Source organism: Chiloscyllium plagiosum, chromosome 23 (assembly GCF_004010195.1).
Source record: "Chiloscyllium plagiosum isolate BGI_BamShark_2017 chromosome 23, ASM401019v2, whole genome shotgun sequence".
Taxonomy (NCBI): Eukaryota; Metazoa; Chordata; class Chondrichthyes; order Orectolobiformes; family Hemiscylliidae; genus Chiloscyllium; species Chiloscyllium plagiosum.
In genome coordinates, this window is record NC_057732.1 from 21866805 (window position 1) to 21891969 (window position 25165).

General features: G+C 39.1%; 1 protein-coding gene across 6 annotated transcripts in view; it reads left to right on the top strand.

Moving 5' to 3' along the window:
• The window catches only part of tbc1d22a (TBC1 domain family, member 22a), a 402297-nt gene that overhangs the window by 322815 nt on the left and 54317 nt on the right, over window positions 1-25165 (top strand). For 5 of the 6 annotated variants that reach the window (XM_043713707.1, XM_043713705.1, XM_043713708.1 and 2 more), the window contains one exon: window positions 1499-1594. The exons of the other annotated variant lie outside the window; for it this stretch is intronic. In XM_043713707.1, coding sequence (XP_043569642.1) covers window positions 1499-1594 — 96 coding nt within the window. The remainder of the gene's footprint in view (window positions 1-1498; window positions 1595-25165) is intronic. 6 annotated transcript variants of the gene reach the window in all.

Below are 25165 nucleotides of genomic sequence, written 5' to 3' on the forward strand. Positions count from 1 at the left end.
CTCTAAACTCCTGCCCTTTAGCTTAAATCTGTGCCCCTTGATCTTTGATCCTCCATCAATGGGGAAATATCTTTATGTCTACCCTATCAATGCCCCTGATAATTATGTACATATCAGTCATGTCCCTTCTGAATCTCCTCTGCTCGCAGGAAACCAACCACAATCTGTCCAATATTTCTTCAATCTCTCTAGCCTAGGCAACACCTTGGTATATTATCTTAGCTTTTCAACCCTGCAATCATCAGTATCTCAGTTCTGCCAGTGCGACATTTTAGGATGATCCTTAAAATGCATTGTGTTCTAAGAGGCCATTTTACTTGGTGTTGGAGAGTTCTATGCTAAAAGATTATTTTAAGTCAGTGTGCATGTCTTTTGTTGTAACTTTGGATATGATTACCACTTGTACAGTTTTCTTCAGTCAAACAAAGAGATCTCAAAGAATTCTGAAGCGAAATGACTTATTATAAGCTTGTACTATGTCTTGCTTATGATAGTTAACATAACTGAAAGCTCTTAGACCTCTTTATACCTTCCTCTTTGTTTTATTCAACTCTTAATATTTCTCTGACTTGCTTGTGTTATTTCAGTGGAAGTATCACCAGGGCAATTTTAATCCCATTTGAATTTTTGGTGAAGATCTGTGTATGCTTTGTAGATGCAGTATTTTCTGTTTGTTTGATGTAACTTGTACTTTGAAAATTTTTGGCTTCTAAGCTGAGAGAAATAGCTGGAGGATTGTTATGTAAGTAGCTTGTATTAAACATTTGCACAAGTCACTCCGACATTTTAAATTAAATCAACTGCTATGTATAATATGATGGAATTCTGAAGCTCTAAAGCACACAGTTGATTTTATTTAAGGTTTAGGAGACAAGCTTTCAGAAAGAGATCCAGGAGGGTTTGAAACATAAAAAGACATTTGTGGATCTTGCTATGATTTTTAAAAAAAAAAATACCAGCACTATTACTTGTGCTCGGTAATAAAACTGCATCATCCACCTCTGTAATTAACAGAAATAAAATTAAAGAGACGTATGAAAGCAAGAGCTGTGTGGTTCTAAAACTGAAGCTCAGAAACAGTTGAGTTTACTGAAGCATATTGGCTCACTTTTATCTATAGTTGAGGAAATATGTTGTTATTCTTGTCCTTAGATAATGAAATTCTTTTTAAAGCAAGTGCAAAAAGACTATCACAAAACCAGCAAAACGTGCTACAATTTTGTGGAATTTATTTCAAGCAAGTTACACCTAAGATCAATTTTCTTAGCTGCTAAGCATGGTGTTATTTCCAAATACCAATTACCCACTTTTTTGGCATTAGGTACAAGAAATCAGGCAGAAGCACAACTTAAAGATAAGGACCATTTCAATCATTTAAATTTATGTTTTTTTTTTAATTCTTCAATGAAATCCAATGTTAAAAGACAGCAAATACGCATGGAGAAAGGTCACGCAAATTGCTTTTAACCAGACACAAATAATTTGATTTGTGTTACAGTCTGAACCAGAAGGATTCTCACATTTCCACTTGTATGTTTGTGCTGCCTTCCTTGTCAAATGGAGAAAAGAAATATTGGAAGAAAAAGACTTTCAGGTAAGAATGCACTTTTTCTTGTATGATTAACATGCTGTGAGATGAATTAGAATTGTTTATAGTGGAGGTTTTGAGTTGTTGTGTACAAGAATGGAAACTTAAGATTTTTGTTATCAATGAGAATTATCAAGTGGTGGGTTCAAACCATCCTATTTAACTGTGGATTCAGTAAGATCTGGAAAGCTACCCTGAAAAGCTTTGAAGTAACAGTGAGGGGGCTGAGGCAACCTACCTCTTTTTTCTGGAGCCTAATTTGATTGACTGCAGGATTTGTCCAGAGGTAACGTTGTTAAGGGAAGATGCTGATAATAGGTTTGCCTCTGCTGTGAGGGATCTGCCCTTCACAGCCTCTTCCCTTTGTGTATCTTGCTCTGTTGTTTTTGCATTCCACCTTGGCCCTAATCTTTCTCTGCTGTACTTTGTAGCAGAACTACTTCTCGGCCCTTCAGTGCTTGCAACCCATCTCATCCCCTTGATCTTTCATCCTATGCATAAGGCTTTTCATCGTTGGGGCACCCACCTAGTATTTATACACATGATCATTCAGTCAAGATGTCTAACTCCAGTCATGGGCTCCTCTCGTCTTCTGAGGAGGATGTGTTGAGTCTCTTCCTGCAACCTGGCTGTCAGTAATGCCAAATAACTTGTATTTCCACTGGACATAATTACCATTGCTCCAGACTCTCTGATTCCACAAAGAAATTCTCATGTTTTTCATTTCTGTTGACATAACAATAGACATCTTGGTTTGAGCAAGAGATCCAGAGATGGTCATCCACTGTTCAAGGGTTATGTAATTTTGACCTCATTGAATGAACACTTTAGAACTGTGATATCCCAGATCTATTCGAATTTCACTTAATTCAGGTTACATGTTAGCTGTATCAATTTAACGTGTAGTTGAGCATTTAAATAACTCTTTTGCCACATGAAGTATCAACTAAGCTTTCACGACGCCTTTACATTGTGACATAACCTTCTGTATTTCTGTGTTTTACTCTGGTTTTCTTGCTTTAGGCTGTACACAATTTATTCCACATGGAAAATTCATTTTTAGAATAATTGAATAAACACCCACCCCATTCTGTCTGCATTTCACATAACAATGAGTTCATTTTGTACACATCGTGTTGCTATAGAAATTAATTTGAGTTACATATGCTCCTCCGGTAGATACAACAAAGACTCCTCTGAAAACAGAATAAAGTTCCGCTGACCAGTCACTTGCCTGCCTTTTCTCCACAGCCCGGAGTTGTAGAGAGAAAAGCGGCACATTCTTCCTTGACCACTAATCAAAGATTTGCTTTACCCTGACTAGCTGCTTTTTTAATCATGGATTCTGCCTTTGGAGGATCAATGAGAGCAGGAAAGTCTTATGGTTGTAGCAGCTCCTCTCCAATTCTGTCTTCCCTATGTTCCTGCTCCTCCAATCGCAACTGTGCATTATTTTCCCACAGTCCCTGATGTTTGTGTTTCAACGAGAGTCATACATTCATAGAGATGTACAGCAAGGAAACAGACCCTTCGGTCCAACTCGTCCAGGCCGACTAGATATCCAAACCCAATCTAGTCCCACTTGCAAGCAACCGGCCCATATCCCTCCAAACCCTTCCTATTCATATACCATCCAAATGCCTTTTAAAAGTTGCAATTGTACTAGCCTCCAGCAATTCCTCTGACAACCCATGCCACACACGTGCCACCCTCTGCGTGAAAAAAGTTGCCCCTTAGATCTCTTTTATATCTCTCCCCCTCATCCTAAATCATGCCCTGTAGTTCTGGACTCCCCCACGCTAGAGAAAATACTTTGTCTATTTATCCTATCCATGCCCCTCATGATTTTATCGACCTCCATAAGGTCACCCCTCAACCTTTGACACTCCAGGGAAAACAGCCCCAGCCTATTCAACCTCTCCCTATAGTTCAACTCCTCCAACTCTGGCAACATCTTTGTAAACCTTTTCTGAACCCTTTCAAGCTTCACAACATCTTTCCGATAGGAAGGAGACTAGAATTGCACTCAGTATTCCAAAAGTGGCCGAACCAATGTCCTGTACAGTCACAACATGACCTCTCAACTCCTGTACTCAATACTCTGACCAGTAAAAGAAAGCTTACCAAACACCTTCTTCACTATCCTATCTACCTTCAACTTCACTTTCAAGGAGCTATGAATCTGCACTCCAAGGTCTCTTTGTTCAGCAGGACGCAACCATTAAGTGTATAAGTCCTGCTAAGATTTGCTTTTCCAAAATGTAGCACCTCGCATTTATCGAAACTAAACTCCATCTGTCACTTCTCAGCCCTCTGGCCCATCTGATCAAGATCCTGTTGTAATTCGTGGTAATCTTCTTCGTTATCCATGACACTTCCAATTTTGGTGTCATCTGCAAACATACTAACTATACCTCTTATGCTCACATCCAAATCATTTACATAAATGATGAAAAGTAGTGGACCCTTCAGAATCTCAACCTTTTCTCTTCCTATGCCATTGATTCCAATGTTTACAATGACCTCTTGCTGGGCCCTCTTCCCCCTTAAAACATTCTGCACCCTTTCTTGAGATATCTTTGATCCTGGCACCAGGGAGGCAACACACCATTCTGATTGTTTGCTGCTGGCCACAGAGGGTCCCCTACACAATCGATCTCTTAGAATCCAGTGTACCCTTCATTGCATTAGAGCCACTCTCACTACCGGAAACTTGGCTGTTCATGCTTCGTTCCCCGAGAATCCGTCACCCCCTACATTTTCCAAAACAGCATATTTGTTTGAAATGGAGATAGCCACTGAAGACTCTTGCAATACCTGCCGACCTCCCTTACCTTTCCTGGAGTTAACCCATCTATGTGACTGTATCTGTGACTTTTTTCCCTTCCTCTCACTGCCTCCCCTCACACTCCCTTGCTCTTGTAAATTCCTCATTACCTCGCACTGTCACTCCAGCCGATCCATTCGATCTGATAGGATTATCAATCAATGGCATTTATTGCAGATATAATCCTCAGTAAAATGTAAACTCTCCAGACACCCCCTCATCTGCCAAGAAGAGCATATCACTCTACTAAGGGTAATTTTTGCGTCTTCCAATCTGCAGACCCAGAAAATAGCACTGTCTTATTCCTCTACAAAACACTGCTCCAGGCTAACTTAATACTTATGGCTTATTTTTTTTAGTTAATCAATTATCTCACTAAACCATATAATCAAGAAAGAACCCACTCTGCTCACTACTGCAAACTAACAGCAAGGCCACACTTCAAAATATTTACTTCTTTGTTTCTGTGCTATGACCTCTCCCAAAACAGGTTCCTCCAGGAAAAGTTGTGAATTTCACTGTTTGTTAATTTTCCCAGGCGCACTCAGATGTCTTACGATACACGAATTCAAACAGTAAAAGCAGTAACTGCACAGGTTCACTGCCGTATCAGGGAGCAGTGTTGGTTTTTCTCTCTCTCTCTCTCTCTTTCTCTCCGTCTGCCTTTTAAAACTGCTGTTGTTTTGACTTATTTTTTCCAAAGTTCCAAAACAATGCAACAGGAAATAAAACAGTAATTGCTGCTCCTGGAATTTGAGGAAATCACCTCCAACACCAAATATACCTCAAAAAAGGAGCAGCCTGTTACTGCCAGAAATTTTCCCGTGCTCCATTTTGGATTACCCAGAATCCATCTGATTGTTCAGCCTAGTTTAAATTAAGGAGCAATTGGAGATTGAAACTAATTATGTTCAGTATTTTTTTACTTATTGCCCCTGTTTTGAATTTTAACAAGCAGTTTGTTTTTTAGCTTTTGATCACAAATTCTGTGGCTTCTGTGTATTTAGAGCAGTGCTATCACTGTTAATGTTAGCAGTAGTAATGTTTGTGCCATCAAAGGTGGAATTTCCAGATATTTTCCTGAACAAAAGCTGACTTTTCACTGTATTCAATGCACACGAACAATAATGAAATAAATTGATCATACAAAGACAGGTTTTCTTCCAAGCTGCCAAGTGCACTAACTACAAATACTTGGAAAGTTTTGTTTGTACCATCCCAATGAGGTTTTTTTTTAATTCAGTATGCTTGAATTACATATTTAAGTATTTATACTCCAAAATCCCTTTCAGCCACAATGGCTAACTTGCAAATTGGTCCACTTGCATTGAATTAAATATGTGAATAGAGAAGTCATACTTGCTTGACAACTGCAATTACATTCTTTGAGCCCGAATAAGAAAACGTGAGAAAGTAATTGCAAAATTAACTTGCTCATTCAAGTGAATAACTTTTAAATTAACAATAAATGTTAGATCATGATAGCTTACCGTCTTTGCCTTGTGTTGTCATTACCAAAATTGCAACAGTAACAGCTCTTGAAAGCTCACATTAATGACAATGATTAGAAGGAAGCCTACTTAATACTAGCTTTCAAAATGTTGTGTTAAAACCCATTCCATTTACTATCATGTGTAAAAGGGAAACTGAGACCAGTCCCACATGAAAGTAAAATATCAGGTTATAATTTTCATCTGTTGCTATGAGGTTATATTATAGAGCTTGCCTTTCTTCCTATACTACAATTATGGTTAGTTACTTCGTAATGACTGTACATCATGTCTTTAATGGTGTAAGAGGTTTTCAGTATAGAATAAAAGGTTTCTTATTAAGTAGCCTTCGATCACATTTTTGTTGTGTACAATGTTTTTGTTACGTCTTTAAAGGTATAGAAATGAAATTACTTACCAGCCTAATGTTCATGATCAAAAATGAAACGTTGCAATACATGCTGACTCACATTGAATGTAACTATTTGATCTCCATATGCTATTTTTGATAAAAAATATTTTATCAAATCTTTGCTTTGATCTGAAGCCTGGGAGAGGAAAATTATAAATAGTTAGTAGTAAATAGCTTAAAGTTGCAGTATCCTGAGTCCTTCATAATAAAGCTGACTTGTACATAACGTGTTTGCAAAATCTGACTTGTTTAAAAGCTATTGTTACTCGGAATTACTAGGCAATGTGGATGCATCCAAAATTAACCATTCCTTTGTACATCCTGCAGAAATAGAACTTTATTGTGAGTATTTCAAATTTGTTACAATTTTTGGTGTAAGTTTGAGCTTCTATGAAAATATGTAGACTGAAACTTTAAATTATGCATTTTACCAATAATTGGAGATGACCCCCTTTTTGCAAAATGGTACTCCAGAGAAGTGCACTCATCACTAACTGAAAAATTGCAAATAAAAGGTTAGATTCTTCTGCAATCTGATGACATCTAATGGATCTGGAATCAAATATGACTCAGTTGTGTCAATATATTTTCACATGATTAAACTGCTAACAGTTCCAGTGTGGAAAGAAAATGTCTAACTAATGAAATTGATGATATTGTTCTGAGGTTATGTTTAAGAAACAGTAGTTGGCAACGTAGAAAGAGTTTTGCCATGTATTTAATACTTTTATATTCCTTAGACTAATAGAACAAGTATCCAAACATTTTCAATTCACTTAAACCTGATGAGTGCCAAAACTAAAACAGAGAAGTTAAAAGTCTATAAAAAAACACTTGGTTAGAATACTCTGATGTTTACAGTAGATATAACAGTCTAGTTATCAGTACTCACTGATAATAAAGAGTAATTTATTTTTGGTCTGTGCAATGTCTGTGTATTGATATTAGCAATTACTTGGCCCAGTAAATTCCAATTGCACCTTAAAACAGCCTTACTTCAGTAGTGGCCAATGTGTAAGGACAGTGTTAAAGTTGTAGCTTTTTGTTTATTCTGAAAAATTTTATGGATTTAAAGCCTTCAGTAAGAAACAAGCTGAAGTGTGTGATACCACTCACATTCTTTAGAGTAAGACTATGATTAAAATAAAATAAAACCTAATTTAGTGACATCTGTGGTTTATTTCAGTAACCAGCGTTGCCATATATTTGTTTTTGATTGATCTTTTATGGACAGGTTATGTCACATCTTCAGGGGAAATGGGTCTTGTACCCAGACATTCTAGCCCAATTGTTGCGATGTTACCACAGTTAATCGAGACGTTTGGCCCTGTAACATAAATTTTTAATAAAACTTTTTCCTGTCAAATTTCCTTGACAGCTGTGTATTGAACCCTGACCTTTTGGCCCGAAGGTGTCATAGATATTGGAATCTTTTGACTATTTTCTAGTATTGAGTAATCATGGAAGTTAATTAAAGAAGAGCTGTAAGAGAATAGAAGTCAATAAGTTGGCTCTCTTGTCCTTTCCTCATTGTTAACATGAAGCAAGTCGATAACTTGTCTGATAATTGATAAACACCTTACACTCATGGTGTTCAAGAGTTACTGGTTTGCAGGAAGGATTTGAAACAGATTTGTACAACTGTGTGGCACTGCCAAAGTTGGAGGAAGGCTACAGTTGCAGAGCAATGTATAAATTAGCTTGTTAAATTAGCAAAGATATAATACATTTGGTTATTTTATTGTTATACAAATCCAAATTGTGCCAAATAACCCAAGTAAATCACAACTCCATAAATTTACTTCCCATGAATTACAGCAACTTGACAGTTCATATCTAGATTCACATCAGCAAATGATGGCTTGGATTGTGTTCCGAATGAGTAAAGTAGTGCATTTATGGAAGGATGCAGATAGCTGGTCCATGTCTCAGGATTTAGTTCTTCTCCTGGATGATGCTATTGTACAGCATTATAATTTTAGTTATGAGAATATTGGGTAAGTTGGTTCTTTATGGCCTGGTTTGTCAAACTGTATTCTTGTAAAGAACATAATATGTGGAAGAATGAAGGGTAATAAAATAAGTGGCAGAATTTATTCAATTTAACAAAAATGACTAAAAAGAAATCTTTATTGTACTAATTTGAGCAAAGGAAGTATGAACATTAATGACAAAATGTAGTGAACACTTAAGATTGATTCTAACCTGTGTATACTCTGTATAAAACTTAAACTCTGATAATTAGGATTACCGTGCGATAAATTTGATTAGATTAGATTAGATTAGATTAGATTACATTACAGTGTGGAAACAGGCCCTTCGGCCCAACAAGTCCACACCGACCCGCCGAAGCGTAACCCACCCATACCCCTACATTTACTCCTTACCTAACACTACGGGCAATTTAGCATGGCCAATTCACCTGACCTGCACATCTTTGGACTGTGGGAGGAAACCGGACCACCCGGAGGAAACCCACGCAGACACGGGGAGAACGTGCAAACTCCACACAGTCAGTCGCCTGAGGCAGGAATTGAACCTGGGTCTCAGGCGCTGTGAGGCAGCAGTGCTAACCACTGTGCCACCGTGCCGCCCACAAGTTCACAGAAAAACTGCAGTTAAACAGCAGACATGTTGTACTTTAGATGGTTGATACAGTTAAGACAGACTCAACCCATGCAAAATCTTACTAAAATTCTGTCTCCTTCACAAAGGTTCCAGTTCTTCACTTTTACATAATTAGCCTGAGAATGCTCTCAGTGCTTGTCCAGCTCTGACTGATTCAACGACTGTGCAATCTTGGTGATTCAATCTCCTCTCCTGAACTAAATTCTTTCAGGACTGTTGAGATGTCTGTCTAGCATATAATTGCTGACACAATTTTGGCTTTTATCAAACAGATAGTTTCATTAAACTGTTGCGTTTGTCAGAGTTCCAATTTTTCTCAGCTGTATCAAGCAAACACTGCTTATGGGCTTGCTTCACCCCCCTCTTACTTGTGCTGAACTGTCAGTGGCTCCTAGCTTTTTTTTTTACCCTTAACCTTGTGAACAGTGGGTGCTATCATTCCCTGGGACTTCTCCTGAGTACCAACTGTCTGGAACCTGATAAATAGCAGCACTTGAGATTCCTGGCCGCTTCTGTTTCAGTTCTCTGCAATTTCCAAGCTGCAACTAATTTCTCTTGCAACAAGGCACAATTGACTTGAAACCAAAGAACCTTCTTCGGCTTCACCTGTCTCCATGCAACATACCATACTTTGAGCGATCCTTAATCTGACGTTTAGGTTACGTATCCCTCATTTACAGTTTCTTCTTTGGTCTGGTGAAATGAGTGGGTTTTATAGCCTGAGAGCATTTGCTGAATGTGTTTAACTAATTTAGCTTTAACTCCCAAGATAATCTCAATGGACTATCATTACTGCAAACAGTGTAGACACTGACATCAGTAAGCCCATTCTGATGTTTCTGATCCTGGCTTCCTTGCTGTAAGCCCCTTTAATCATAAATACTCTTTTAAATGTAATGAACTTATTTTACATTTATCGCGCATTCCACTGTCGAAGTTTCATTCCTAAAGCCAGAAATTATATGTGAAAACACATGAAGTAGATTTTCACAACAAGTAGCTAGCAATGTAAGTCAACTTCCATGAATTTAGATGCTGAAGAGTCCTGACTGAAAAAGGTATTCTACCTGCATGTGGAATATATCTCACAAAAGGCCTCTGTGTTTCGACTAGCTAACAATGTAGCCTCCAATTATAACCACGTAGTGCTTTGGCAGAAAGAGGGGTAGAGTTGCTGAGGGGAATTAATTCTTCTGTGTCTGGCTTTATGCATTCCTGTAAAGGCAATTAAGTGATATATTCAACTATTCTCACTTCCTATCACTGGTTGGGTTTCCAAAGGCTCAGAAAACGTGGCGGCCATACCTTGAAATTAAGATCAAATTTAAATTTTAGAAATAGTTCATCACCATTCTCCCAGTCTGTTTTTGTTCAAGCTGGAAGTGGCTTGATTGGGGACAGGTTTCCACATTTTTTTCTTTACTTTGGACACCAGCATCTCTTTCATCTCCCAAGGATTTAAAATTGCACCCACTGGAGTCACATTCCACATTCCTGTATAACCAAGATATACAGGTATATCTGCTCTTTGTCTCTTAAAAGAGTTGTTCTCTAGCAAATATCGGAATGAACTGTAACTTCTTCATTAAATACCATTAAAACCATGCTTCAAATGCTTTGCTTCTGACCTTGACTCTGTGAACTTTGCCATCTATTCCATTCGGCTGAGCCCAGAGGTGTCAATCCTGTCACTCTAGGCTCATTTTTTGTGCTCGAGCGGATTCATCACCAAGACTATTTCTTGTCACCTCTCAGCCATTGCCCACATCTGCCCTTCACTTCTCATTCCCTTTTATAATTTTTTTAACCTGTACCTTTATCAAACTTAATTTGACAAACACTTCTTTGCTGGCCTCCCTGCTTCAATCTAACACAAGCAGTAACCCATTGATGATGACATTGCTTATATCTTCTGCCCAACAACGTTTACTGCTTCACCTTCACCAAGCTTCTTCAGTTCCTCATGCCACAACAAATTGATTGAAGATCCACATCTTTATCTCACTTCCAATGTGCCCTCAACTAACAGTTCCTCATCATATACCATACTTGTCTGTACGCCTTCAATTCTTTCTCAGTACTTGCTTACCTCTTTCAATTGCTTTAATCTTTAGTTTTCACTTTCTTTGACATGGATGTAAATTTCATGTGACACTTCAAACTGGTAACTGTACTGTCAATTGTTAAGTATTTACCATCTGAAAATTCTCTTTCAAAGGCAGTTCTCTTGAAATATGATTTTTGCTTACCCATGCTTATCTCTTTCCCATTTTTCCTTTTGCACATTATCCATTTTTGCCCACATCCCTCTGAAGTATGGAGACATCTCTTTGTGCAAAGACACAATGGAAATTATGTTTATCGATTCTATGGAAACACTTACAGACTTGTGTGCATCTTTAGCCATGTTATGCAATTGAATAAATTGAGGAATATGTTTGCAAATATTGTCTTTTCCATATTATATTAACCCACATTTTTCAATGTGTCAAAAATTCAGAATGGAGCGTCGGAGGCTGAGGGGTGATCTTATAGAGGTTTACAAAATTATGAGGGGCATGGCTAGGATAAATAGACAAAGTCTTTTCCCTGGGGTCGGGGAGTCCAAAACTAGAGGGCATAGGTTTAGGGTGACAGGGGAAATTCATAAAAGAGACCTAAGGGGCAACTTTTTCACGCAGAGGGTGGTACGTGTATGGAATGAGCTGCCAGAGGATGTGGTGGAGGCTGGTACAATTGCAACATTTAAGAGGCATTTGGATGGGTATATGAATAGGAAGGGTTTGGAGGGATATGGGCCGGGTGCTGGCAGGTGGGACGAGATTGGGTTGGGATATCTGGTCGGCATAGACAGGTTGGCACGAAGGGTCTGTTTCCATGCTGTACATCTCTATGACTATATGATCCTCTGAGTGCAGTATGGTCATTTTAAGGCTGACACTTCATGAGTGAAGTTAAAAGTAATTAATATATCTTGAAAGTTACTGAAAACACATTCAGATGTTTTGATGTTATTAGTATGCAATATTCTCCCAATCCTGTAACACAAGACACTGAGATATCTGTTTTCTTTACTATGTCCATCAAGGACATATTACTGTAAATTGCCTCTGATAACTATAGAATCCAATCTTCAGCAATTCAATGTTTAACTGAATGTCACTCCCTCAGCAGCGGATCATTGCTATTAAAGGTTATCTCTATTTATTTAAAGCCAAGTATTTTGTTCTCGGAAGCTGGACAGGTTTATGGAAAAAATTACAATGATTAGATCAAGAATGTTGTTTCTGCTAATGAAAATATTTTGAGCAAGCTATTTCAAAAAGCATACTTATGCATCTGTTATTTAAATGCTGAATTTTAAAAGATGGTTGTGTTTCAAGATGTTTGAATTTTTATGTGAAACGTGATGTCTTAAGATGTTCTGGAAAGGTTGATATTGAGGTCATACTAAACATTCTTACTCAGATATGGGCCCATGTGATTGATATCCATGTGAAAACCTCAAGCAGAAACTCACTGAAATAAGTTTTTAATACTTTGACACACAAACACACTAAGGGGCAAATGTCTTTGAAAATGCAGAGTGAAAGAGAAAGATATTACATCTGTGGAAATAGTATATTTATGAAAGTTTGTAGTTTATTCAAAAGGATGGGACAGAATAAATAGGATTTTTGGAGTTTTCAGAACCAAGGCGGTCCAAGGTTGTTCATTCTGACAAAAATCAGGTCTGAAAAACTTGGGGTGGATCAGCTTTTGAAGAACGCTGCAAGTTTTTACCGAGCAGAGCAGGGAGAAATTAGCTACTTGTATAGCTAGAGGTAACCTTGAACTTCAAATGTTCTACATCTGCCAGAACTGCAGACTTGTTGGTTGTCTGTTATGTGATATTTGATCGGTGTTGATTTTCATTTCTTACTGTAAAACTTTTAAAACATAAACTCTTGCAAGAATTGTAATAATATATAATTAGAAGTTGGAATGCCCATGCATAGTATATCATGCCTTTCAGATATTTTGCAGTTAAGGATTTTATACCTTAGAAGAAGGCATTTAGCATGCTTGCCTTCATTGGTCAGACCATTGAGTATAGGAGTTGGGGCGTCACATATGTAAAGAAGATAGCTTTGGGTTAATTGAGAACTTCATTGCTAAATTTGCAAGCTATTGATGACATATAAACAAATCAAAAGAGGATTAATTGATTAGCATGTATTAATGATTAATGAAAAGGCTCTGTTGGCTCATAAGCATTAGTTTCATTACTTTCTGAGCTTCTAATATCTGAATTAATTTTAAATATCCAAGTTGGTTTGAGTCACCATCTGAAATTTTTCCAGTTGAAAATTTACCAAGAGTGTAGTGCAGATGTAGCTTGCTAAAGCATTAGTTTGGTTCACTGATAGCATTTCTTTGAGACAGAATGTTGTCTCCTCAAGTCCAATTTCCATACCCATGCACCTAATCTTGGTTAATATTTCAAACCATGCAATGTTATTTGAGTTGTTCAATACAAACTTATTCAGATGGATGTAAAAGATCCTATGGTGGTGTTTGCAGAAGTGAGAGTGATTTCTCCAGGAAAATACATGACTGCTACTGTGCATTTATGGGCTCTCAGTATTGCCTGCTGGCTTGCCTATAGATCATTTCAAAAGTCAATTGTTGGTTATGGCAATTATGGAAATGGAAAATTCTTTTCTTTCAAGAAACCTAAGCTCAAAAAAAAAACTACTTTTGTAAACCTAGCCAAGATTTATTAAATTGTAGCTTCTTGAGTAATAATATTTTGGAGCGATCTCCTCTAGTGTTTGAACTATAATGGACATTTTAGCACTTTAATTTCAAGCTTCAGGTACTGTGTTGGGAATTACTAATCTTTCAGTCTCTCTACATGTCCTTCCAGTTGGCTGTAGTCCATGACAAGCATCTCAATTGTTAATTCTGGCTTCATCCACTGCCTCTGCTAGCTTGAGATGGCCCAATACACGCATGATGTTCATTTAAATGCCTTAGTCAACCTAAAGTGATTCCAAGTCTCGCCTGGTGCCAAATCATCACTTGTCCCAGAAGTGCACCCCACTTCCACAGTCTTTCACAGTTCAACATAGTCATCAACTATTGCAGAGATTAGCCATCCGACTGTATTTGCAGAAAATGGTATTCACAGTGAAAGGAGCTGCTCAGATTCTTTGCAAGCTTATGCAATTTTCATTCACTTGACCTTAGTGCTTGCTATTCTGAGTGCTTCCTGGTCTACATGCTCAAACACACAGGTTCTTGCCAGCACATCTCTTTTTGCCCTTGAATGTTTGTTAACCTGAATATTTTCCAACTGGTCAAAATTTGAATGAAAGGAAGAGTGCCAAATAAAAAGATTAAGAGAGCACAGAAAGAGGAGCAAGCAAAAATTGAAAGAGAAATGAAAGACGAAGAGAAGAAAGATAGCAAAAAGTACAATAAACAGAATTGAGAGACAAAGAAAAATAATTGACAGAAGAAAAAGCAAAGCCTCTTGTGAATCTGTCATACCATTGTCTTTCTGTAATAGGATTTAATTGTAGAATCCCTGCAGTTTGAAACATCACCATGTGGCTCATTTGGACCTGCACTGAGCCTCCAAAGAGGCTCCCACTCAGTCCCAGCCCCCCTAACCTGTCCCCATAATCCTGCATTTACCATGCGCACATACCACCAGGCTTGCACATTCCTGAGCAATTTGCAGAAATTTACATGGCCAATCCACCTAACTTGCACATCTTTAAACTGTGGAAGGAGACTGGAGCACCTGGAGGGAACCTATGCAGACTCGGGAAGAATGTGCACACTCCACACAAACACTCACCTGAGGGTGGAGTGGAATCGAATCACTTGAGTCATTTTTGCAGTTATTTATTATCACATGACTGTTGCTGTAGTGAGCTGTGAGTGAAGTTGATTTGAAAGTATAGGACTGGACTTTCCGAGGAGACAGCTGCACGTTTTTGGTGGGAGTTTCGAGCCAAGATGCAGAACTTTCATTGCATTTCTTTTCTAATGCCGAGCTTTTGGGGGAAGACAAACCATGTCCTCATGTCATGGCTGTCATATTCTGAAGTATAAAGGTCCGTAATCTCAGAGAGCCTTTTTAACAGACGCTGTGAAACAGTAAGTGCATATGGCAAATGTAGGGTGCTTGGAGGATTGGAGATAGTTACCACCTGGTAGGATGCCACAGTATCAGGTAACAAGTGTCATATTAGCTGGGTAGGGCCAAGGATGTAAGGTGGCGAGGAGTCAAGTTAGTGATGCTGTGTTTAGGGAGATCTGGATGAGCTGGGGGAGGTTATGTGTCCGGGAGTGTCATGTCTGATGGTAGGGCTTGTAGGAAGGAGAGGAAGGCAGATCAAGTTGGAGCAGGGTTTTTGCTTTGATTGTTGGGTGGAGATTAGATTAGATTACTTACAGTGTGGAAACAGGCCCTTTGGTCCAACAAGTCCACACCGACCCGCCGAAGCGCAACCCACCCAGACCCATTCCCCTACATTTACCCCATCACCTAACACTACGGACAATTTAGCACAGCCAATTCACCTAACCTGCACATTTTTGGACTGTGGGAGGAAACCGGAGCACCCGGAGGAAACCCACGCAGACACAGGGAGAATGTGCAAACTCCACACAGACAGACGCCTGAGGCGGGAATTGAACCCAGGTCTCTGGCGCTATGAGGTAGCAGTGCTAACCACTGTGCCACCGTGCCGCCCACAGGATGGAGAGGTATCCTGGGTGGAGCTGGGGGGCTTTGGTGGTGGAATGGGGATTCCTTCTGGGTTGGGGAGAGGGATTTGGATTGGAGCAGATGTAGGGGTGTCAGGTCCAGCAGGTGTAAGGGGCCTGAGTGTAAGTGATGTAGTTTGGTGGTGGGGCAATGGGTCAGTTCAGTAATTGTTCAAGAGTTAGAATCTGTATTTAATAGCCTTAACCCTCCTGTGTTGCGATGTACTTATTTTCAGCAGTAACCACCAAATTCATGGATGTACGCAGAAGCTTTTGGAGGGTTCCAGGTGTAGTGGAATTGCCCAGTTGAATCTTCAATCTCTTGAGCAATTCCTTCAGACTCAACTCTGATGGAATTCCACAGGGTGTCTATGTGGAGTTCCACACTATGCTGGAAAAACTATTCGACCAATGGAAAATCTAGGCCTGTGAAGTATTTTGCTTCAGTATTCACCTCTTGCACCACTTAAGGGTACAGTGCCCACACTTTGCCAGTGATAGCGTTCTCTATCATATTTGGTGTAATCTTGATTTAAAACTTCACAGTTATTACTGTGCCGAATCTTTATGCTTACTCATGATTTCTCAGTATTCTGGTGCGGAATCCCTGTTGTGCTCAATATCATGAAAAGCTTCCTGTGCCATTTGCAGTTGCTCGTCTTTTAGTCAAAGAATAAACTGATAGTTGTAGAGCCACTTGCCTCCCTTACATATTATGTAGTTGAGCTTATACGCTGAAGGTTGAGAAAAGATAACATGCTAGAAAAATTGGATCTCACATTTGCTTGTATTTTTCTTCATATGGGTATACAATAGTTTGCTTGATGATAGCGTTGAATAAATCTCAAATAATGAATCTTATTCTTTGTCATTTCTTAAGAGGTTTCTTAAGAGGTGAATTCAATTTAATTTTTCGACATGATCAGTTTTTTCTTTCCTAGCTACTTAAAATAATGGCATTATCTGACTGTCTACCTCCCTATCTATCTATCTGTAGTGCATAGAAACAGAGAAAGTAAGAGCAGCAGTAAGTCATTCGGCCCTGCAAGCCTGCTCCACCATTCATTACGATCATGCCAATTGTTCCTGCTTTTCCCCCCAAGTCCTTTGATTTTCAGGTGCTGTATCCAAGTTCTTAAAATCACACAATGTTTTAGCTTTTGGCTTGCCGTGGTAGCGAATTCCACCGGCTCACCACTCTGTGAGAAGAAATTTCTCCCCATCTCAGTCCTCGATCTATACTTAGACTGTGACTCCTGGTTCTGGACTCTGCCACCATTGGGAACATCCTGCAGACACCCCATCTAATCCAGTTAGAATTTTATTGGTTTATTTGAGATCCTCCCTCATTGTTCTGAGCTTCAATGAATATAATCCTAATTGATTCAACTGCTCCTCATACATCACTCCTGCCGTCCCAAGAATCAGTCTGGTAAACCTTTGCAAGAACATCCTTCTCAGATCAAAACTGCACACAGTATTCCACATCTTATCAAAGCCTTGGATAATTGCCGCAACATATCCCTGTTTCTGTATTTGAATCCTCTCACTATGAAAGCCAACATACTGTTAGTCTTGTGGACCAGCTGTTGCACCTGCATGCCTACCTTCAGTGACTAGTATGTGAGGACACTCAGGTGTCATTGCGCATGTCCCTCTCTCGAGTTGTAGCCATGCAGATAACAATACCTTCCTGTTTTTGTTCCTGAAGAGGATAATCTCACATTTATTCACGTTATTCTGCATTTGCCATGGATTTGCCCATTACTCAGTCTGTCCAAATCACACTGAATCATCTCTGCATTCTCCTCAAAGCTCACCTTCCCATCCAGCTTTGTGACATCTGCAAATTTAGATACAAAACTGGTTTGGTTATAGATGATAGGGAGTAGTGATGGAAAGGTTTTTTTCTGACTGGAGATATGTGACCAGGGATTATTGCTGAGTCCCCTGTTGCATGTAACATATATAAACATATATATATCCATATATATATATAAAGATTTGAAGGAGAATGTTGATGATCTGATTAGTAAGTTTGTGAACAACAAGAAGGTTAGGGAAACTGTGGATAATGAAGAGGATTGCCAGAGGTTACAGTAGGATTTGGGTAGGCTGGAGACTTGGGCAGGGAGGTGACAGATGGAATTTAATCTGGCCAAATGTGTGTGATGCATTTTGGAAAGCCTAATGCAGGACGAAAGTATGCATTAAATGGCAGAACCTTTAGAAGCATTAATATACAGAGGGATCTAGGCATTCAGGTCCACAGTTCTCTGAAAGTGGCAACACTAGTGGATAATATAGGAAAGAAGATATGGCATGGTTGCTTTCACTGGTCAGGGCATGCAGTATAACAATTGGCAAGTCATATTGCAGTTTTTCAACTACCGTCTGTGTAAAAATGTACCTCTCGCATCTCCTTTAAATCTTCTACTTTATCTGAACCTGCATTCCCTAATAATTGACACATCTACCCTGGGAAAAAGACTCCAACTATTCATTCTATCCTTAGATTGCATTTGGAATATTGCACATCCTTCTCTTTGCCACACTACCAGAAAGATGTAGAGGCTTTGGAGCGTATACAGCAAAGGTTTATCAGGATATTGCTGGGATTGGACGATATTGTCTGAGGAGAGATTGGCCAAACTCCATTGGCTTTCACTTGAAAAGAGACTGGGGGGAGAGCTGACAGAGGATTACAAAATTGAGAGACATGGATAGAATGAATAGTTGGAGTATTTTTCCATGGGTAGAAGTGTCAATTATTAGGGAATGTAGGTTTTAGGCAAAAGTAGGAGGTTTAAAGGAGATGTGTCACAAAGCTGTTTTTTTTTTCTAAAAGTGGTTCCTCCTCTTGAGGGTACTGTGTCCTTGTTTTTTTCAGAGGGGTCGTAAACCACTCAGGCTCCAAATTGATTGGTTTGGTCCAGAGATGAAAGGCCTTTTTGATTATACATAAACAGATAAGACTTTAGGCCAAAGCTTTTATGTTTTTAAAGGAACCTGTGTAAGTCAAGGGGGCGTGGCCAGCTCTCCAGCTGAGCAGTTCAGTTCAGAACTTTAGTTCGGAGTTCAGCAGTGGGCTGTGTGGAAACAGGCTGCTAGACTCTCTGTCCTTCTGCCCTTCTAACCTCGACCTGTAAGCCTCTGTTTCATCATGCCTAGATCCCTCTGTATATTAATGCTTCTGTGTTGAGGGGGTTTGTTTGTTGGGACCATTGTGGATATTCGGAACAGCATAATTAAGCCCAGTTTGGGATAGTCTGAGTTCTGGGTATACTGCATTCTGTTCTTTGTGATTCATTCTGTAATTTTGTGAATAAATTTTTGTCTGTTTTAAAATCTGGTAGTCAACCTAGCTAACTTACTCTGGTTAATTTTCACTATATATTTACTGAAATAAGTTGCAAAGTTTATGGACTGGGCTGCCTGCTTAAGAAGTTTTTGAGTGGCTTAGCCTAGTCCATAACATGTGAGAGGCATATTTTTACACAGACAGTATTAAGTGCCTGGGATGTGCTACCAGAGGAGATGGTGAAAACAGTTGTAATGGCAACTTTTAAGAGGCATCTTGCCAGATACATGAGTAAGCAGGGAATAGAGGGACACAGACTGCATAGAGTCAATTTTTTTTAGTTTAGAACAGGCTTGATGGGCTGAAGGGCCTGTTCCTGTGCTGTGCTGTTCTTGCTTCTCTGTTCTTTTATTCCAGATACAGCCATGTTTGTCCCTTATGCTGAAATATAAATGAAAATAGAAACTATCATGTGGTTGTTTACTTGTAAGTTTGAAGTGTGGTACTTTATGATAACATTCAGTTTTTATTCCAAATGGCTAACAAAATGAAATTAAAAACTATTGAATATTCATATTGATGGCATTCATAAAATTCCTGTAAATTATGTACTTGGCACTTTTTAACAGCTATGACGGAAAATATTATGAGTAATGTTCTCTGAGTAATTAACTTATTGGATCTTTTTCAATAAATATGTTCTAATTTAAGCCTAAGCCATTGCATTACTTGTAAACAGACTTTCATTGCTTTGGCTTTAATTAACCTTATTCTATATGAATAGTCATGATTTTAATACAAATTAAAATTGTATTTGATATTTTATCAATTACGTTTAGCACTCAAAAAATATTAATTTTGATAATTTTTGGTGTGTAATGTTAGGTCACTTTCCACTAAGATGCAAAATGGTTCCATAAGAAAACAAATACAGAAACATTTTTGATTAAAGATTACTGAATGCATAAATTGAATCTGTTGGCAACTATGTGGTTCATAGTTTTAACCAGTATAACCGAAGTGATTGGTTGGAAGAATAATGTTTTAAAAACAGTATTTATTTCTTTGTTTGAATTGTATATGATAGTTAGGACTAGAAAGAGATTTTTAAAAAGTTGAGGAAAGTTTTGTTTATTTCTGAGAAATAGGCAATGAACAGCACACTGAATATATTAGTAATTCATTGTGCTTTGAAAATGTAATGTTTGTTGACAACAGCAACCTTTACTCGCTTTCTTGACTGAAATCCATGAGATGAAGAACTACTTTGCAGCTGAGGAAATTCGAGAGCAGTTGTCCCCATCCTGTAAAGTAACACTTAAGTATGCCACTTATATAATGATACTATTGCTCCAACCAATGATTGGGTGAAGTTTCCCAATTTATTACAGTTAGAAGTGCAATAGCACAATCTGTCTAGCTCTTAGGTGAGGAGCAAAGAACTGGCTCCTCTTTCATTCCCCCTTGATTGGTCACAAGAAATTTACCTTTTGGAAAAATTGCCTTCCCTTGTGGATGCCTTTCTCAGAGATCAAAGAAATTTATATTTTTAAATAATCCAATTTACCCAAGCTTTAGTAAAGGAGTGATGTTATTAGTTACTGAATGTAAATCAAAATAATAATGCACGAGACAAATGCAAAGGTTGGAAATAAAATACAAGCCTCAGTAGACAAAAGTTAAAAGATATACAGATCATTCTCTGGGTTGTAAATGAAAGTGGAATGTTGCAGCCATTTGCTGGGAGTGCGAGCAGCACTGGGAGTTGAGCAATCGATCTTAAAGTGCCTGCCTTTGCAAGTCAGCTGAGATCCTTTTGTCCTGCCGTCTTTTCATAGTGATTGCTTGCAACTAAGAGAGCGAGCAAATATATTTTCCTTTTCAACTGTAGTGCTGTTTTAATTAACGGCACTCTTCAAACTGTAACCTTCACGGTACACTTGCCTACTACCAAGACCAAAGTTGAATCTGATTTTACAACTCAGTTTCTGGAAGAAAAAAATTACAGCCATGTATGTAGTTTCAAGAAGATCTGAGAAAACAAAGTCTACCCAGAAGATGGTAGAACATGGAACGTGATAGAGTCAGGTACTCTCACAACATTTAAGAACTATCTAGATGAGCACTTAAATGTTTGGACATAATAGGGTATGGATCAAGTGCAGGTAAATGGGATTAGTGTAGTTAGGTGTTGATGGTCAGCATAGTCCTAGTGGGCTGAAGGGCCTGTTTCTATACTGTATGACTGCAGCCTGGGACATAATCCACTGGAGTTGGCTTTCTCCTGAAGGAGGAGGAAGGCAGCATGTGGAATAGAGGCTCGACAGTCCCTTGTTGTCTCAGTTTGTTCAGATGATCACATTGCAGTTTTCTTTGACTTGCCTTTCTCCCATTGATGAATTGTTGTTTGTGTAATTCCAGATTTCCTCACCAGAAAGCTGCTGAATTTACATCCGCTGTCATCTCTTGATTGCACTTTTTTTTCTAAAGCATATGTTGTAATTAAAAGTTCAATGTGTCCATAAGTATTTCTGCATCTGACTCTGATACTTTTGGTCAAGATTAATTCCAGAATGCCTGATGTGCTTCCCCGGCTTTAAGCCGTAGCATGAAATACATGAACCCATGATCAAAACAAGTGGCTCTTGTCAAACGTTTGTTTGATAACTTTCTTTTGAAGTGCCGTGGTAAGTTTTCGTATGGTCAAGGTGCAATATAAATACAGATTGCTGCTGTTCTACAGCTGACAGGTTAAGGCTATTGCTGGTTGTAATAAATCCACCATGTTGAAGGTACAACTTAGACTTAAAAGTTCAAACACTTTCATCCCAGGTGTGGCGAAGAATGGGCAACTTTCTGCAGCATTTTTATCATTAGAAAAGGCACTGCTGCCCAGTAATTACAAATGATTGAATATATACACAACTTTAGAAAAAAATACTTTCTACCATTGAGCAGGGCATTTCAGTGAGTATGATAAATATTGCATCTAGTTGCATTATTTTATTGTTATACTCTATGAAATGCAACTTTATTAATATAATCAATGGTGTATATTATAGAAAAAAGATTGACTATCTTTATTAAAAAACTATCTTGGAAGATGACTTCAGTTTATATCAGATACATAGAGTTTGACAAATGGTATGGTGAAAATGGCAACCAGAACTGGATTCTGAAACTGAATGAGCTAAGGTTGTCGGAGCAGAAATTAGGCCATTCAGCTGTCGAATCTGCTCCGACATCCGATCATGGCTGATAGGTTTTCAACTCCATTTTCCCCACTTTCTACTGATAAGTTCTTGATTGCCAAGGGGAATCAAAAGTTATCTACCTCTGTCTTAAATGTACTCAATGACCTGGCCTCCGCAGCCTTCTGTGGCAATGAATTCCACAGATTCACCACTCTCTGGCTGAAGAAATTACTTCTGATCTCCGTTCTAAAGAGTCTTCCCTTTACTCTAAGGCTGTGCTCTCTGGTCCTTGCCTTTCCTGCCAATGGAAACATTTCCCCAACATCAACGCTGTCCAGAACCATTCAGTATTCTGCAAGTTTCAATCAGATTCCCCCTCATTCTTTGAAATTCCATTGAGTACAGACCCAGAGTTCTCAAACGTTCCTCATATGTTAAGTCGTTCATTCCTGGGATCATTCTTGTGACCGTCCTCCTGACCCGCTCCAGGGCCGATACGTTCTTCCTGAGGTGTGGTGTTCAACATTGCTCACAATACTTTAAATATGATCTGACCAGAGTCTTTTAAAGCCTCAGAAGTACATTCCTGCTTTTATATTCTGGTCCTTTCGAAATGAATGACAACATTGTCGTTGTATTTGCCTTCCTAATTACTGACTCAACCTGAAAGTTTACCTTCAGAGAATTCTGGACTAGGACTCCCAAGCCCCTTTGTTTTCCAGATTTCTGAATTTTCTCTCCATTTAGAAAATAGTCCATGCCTCTATTCTTCCTACAAAAGTGCATGACCCCACACTTTCCCACATTGCATTGCATTACAACCCACTCTGATAAATCTTTCTGCCACCTCCCTGCCTCTTGAATAATACGTGTCCTTCTACATATCTTTGTATCGTCTGCAAACTTAGCCAGAATATCTGTAGTTCCTTCATGCAGATCATTCATGTTTAAAGTGAAAAGTTGTGGTCCCAACACTGACCCTTGCAGAACACCATGAGTCACTGGCTTCCATTCTGTGAAGGATCCTTTCATCCCCACTCTCTGCTTTCTGCCAGATAGCTAGATGTCTATCCATGCTAGTACCTTGCCTGTAACACCATGGGCCCTTATCTTACTCAGTACCCTCTGTGTGGCACCTTGTTAAATGCCTTCTTGAAGTCGAGGTAGATAACATCCATTGCTTTCTGTGGTCTAACCTGCTTGTTACTTCCTCCAAGAATTCTAACAGATTTGTCAGGCATGACCTCCCCTTGATGAAACCATGCTGACTGTGCCCTATTTTGCCATGCACATTCAAGTATTCAGAAATCTCATCCTTCACAATGGACTCAAATCTTACCAATGACTGAGGTCAGGCTAATCGGCCTATAATTTCACGTTTTTTTTGCCTTACTCTCTTCTTAAATAGGGGTGTTACATGAGCATTTTTCCAGTCTTCTGGAACCCTCCCTGTTTCCAGTGATACCAGAAAGATCACTACTAAAGGCTCCACTAACTCTTCAGAACTGTAGGCCGTAGCCCATCTGGTCCAGGTGATTTGTCTACTTTCGGACCTTTCAGTACCTCTTTGGTGATGGCCACAGTACCCCTTTCTCCCCCCCCTGTCCCCCCCCCCCCCCCAACTCTCTTGAATTGTTTGGATATTACTGGTACCTTCCACCATGAAGACTGATGCAAAGTACTCTATCAGTTCATAATCCTGTTCCCGAGTTTCGGATTTTCTGCAGTATCTTTTCAGAGATCTGGTTTGAGTTGTGTGCCTCCCTACATTCCTGACCTACCTGGCTCCATTGTATATCAGCAATTTTCAGGGAGTCGAAACAGTTTTTCAAAGTTGTAATTTGCAGACGTTGGTTATTGTGAAGCTTAGACAATATCCAATGAACCCAGACCAGATGTCTATTAGACTGCTGAAATAGCTGAACCCCAAGGAAGACATTGCTTGATTACATTCACTTGGCATGAACGAAACGAGTGTGATGAGGAATAGAGAGCTTTATGTTTCTCACTGCAGCTGTGATAAAGGCTGTAACACTGAGGTGAAACTTCTAACAACCTCTCTGGCACCCTGTCGCCTCAGTGGCTGGCACTGAACTCTTCTCAGAGTCATTTAGCCTAATTGCAGTCTTGCACACCTGACCCCCCACCCCCCTCCACCCCACCATTTACCCTCCATCCCTGAAAATGAAATCATGCCTTTGTGGGCACTTCACAGGTCGAGATGAAGTAAAGCTGAGAGGTTTTTCCAACTCCCACTCACTCCTTGAATGAAAACCCAAGCCATTGTTTTAATATTTGTATAATTTGAGCTGGACTGCTTTTTTTCATAGTCAAATTCTTTCACTGGATGTGGTCATCACTCGTACCCTGCATTTTTTTCCTCATCATAATTAAGCTTCAGAAGGTGGTAGTGAGCTTCTTGAACCACTGCAGTTCCTGTAGGGTAGGTGTACCCTCAGTGCTGTTAGTTATCATTCTGGAATATTGATCAGTCATATAGTTCCAAGTCAAGATTGTATATAGCTTAGAGGGAACTTTTGGCTGTTGTGTCCCAGACATCTGCCCATGTCCTTCAAGGTTTTAGAGATTTTTGCATTGGAAGGTGCTGTCAAAGAATTTTTAAATTTCTGCAGTGCATCTTGTATGCAGTACACAATCCTGAACATATGTGGTTGAGGGATTAGGGAAATTTAAGATGGTAGGTGCTGAATGGATGGGCTGCTTTGCCCTAGTTAATGTCAAGCTTCTGTAGTCCTATTAGAGTTACTCTCATCTAAGCAAATGGAGTTTATTTAATCACATTCCTAACTGAGGGTTGTAGATGGTAGACATCTTTGCTAAGTTACTTAACTCAGAGTTCCCAATCTCTAACCTGTTCTTATAGCCTCAGAATTTATTTGGCTGATTCATTTGTTTATGATCAGTGGTGACACTCTGGTATTCAGCAGTAATGCTGCCGTTTC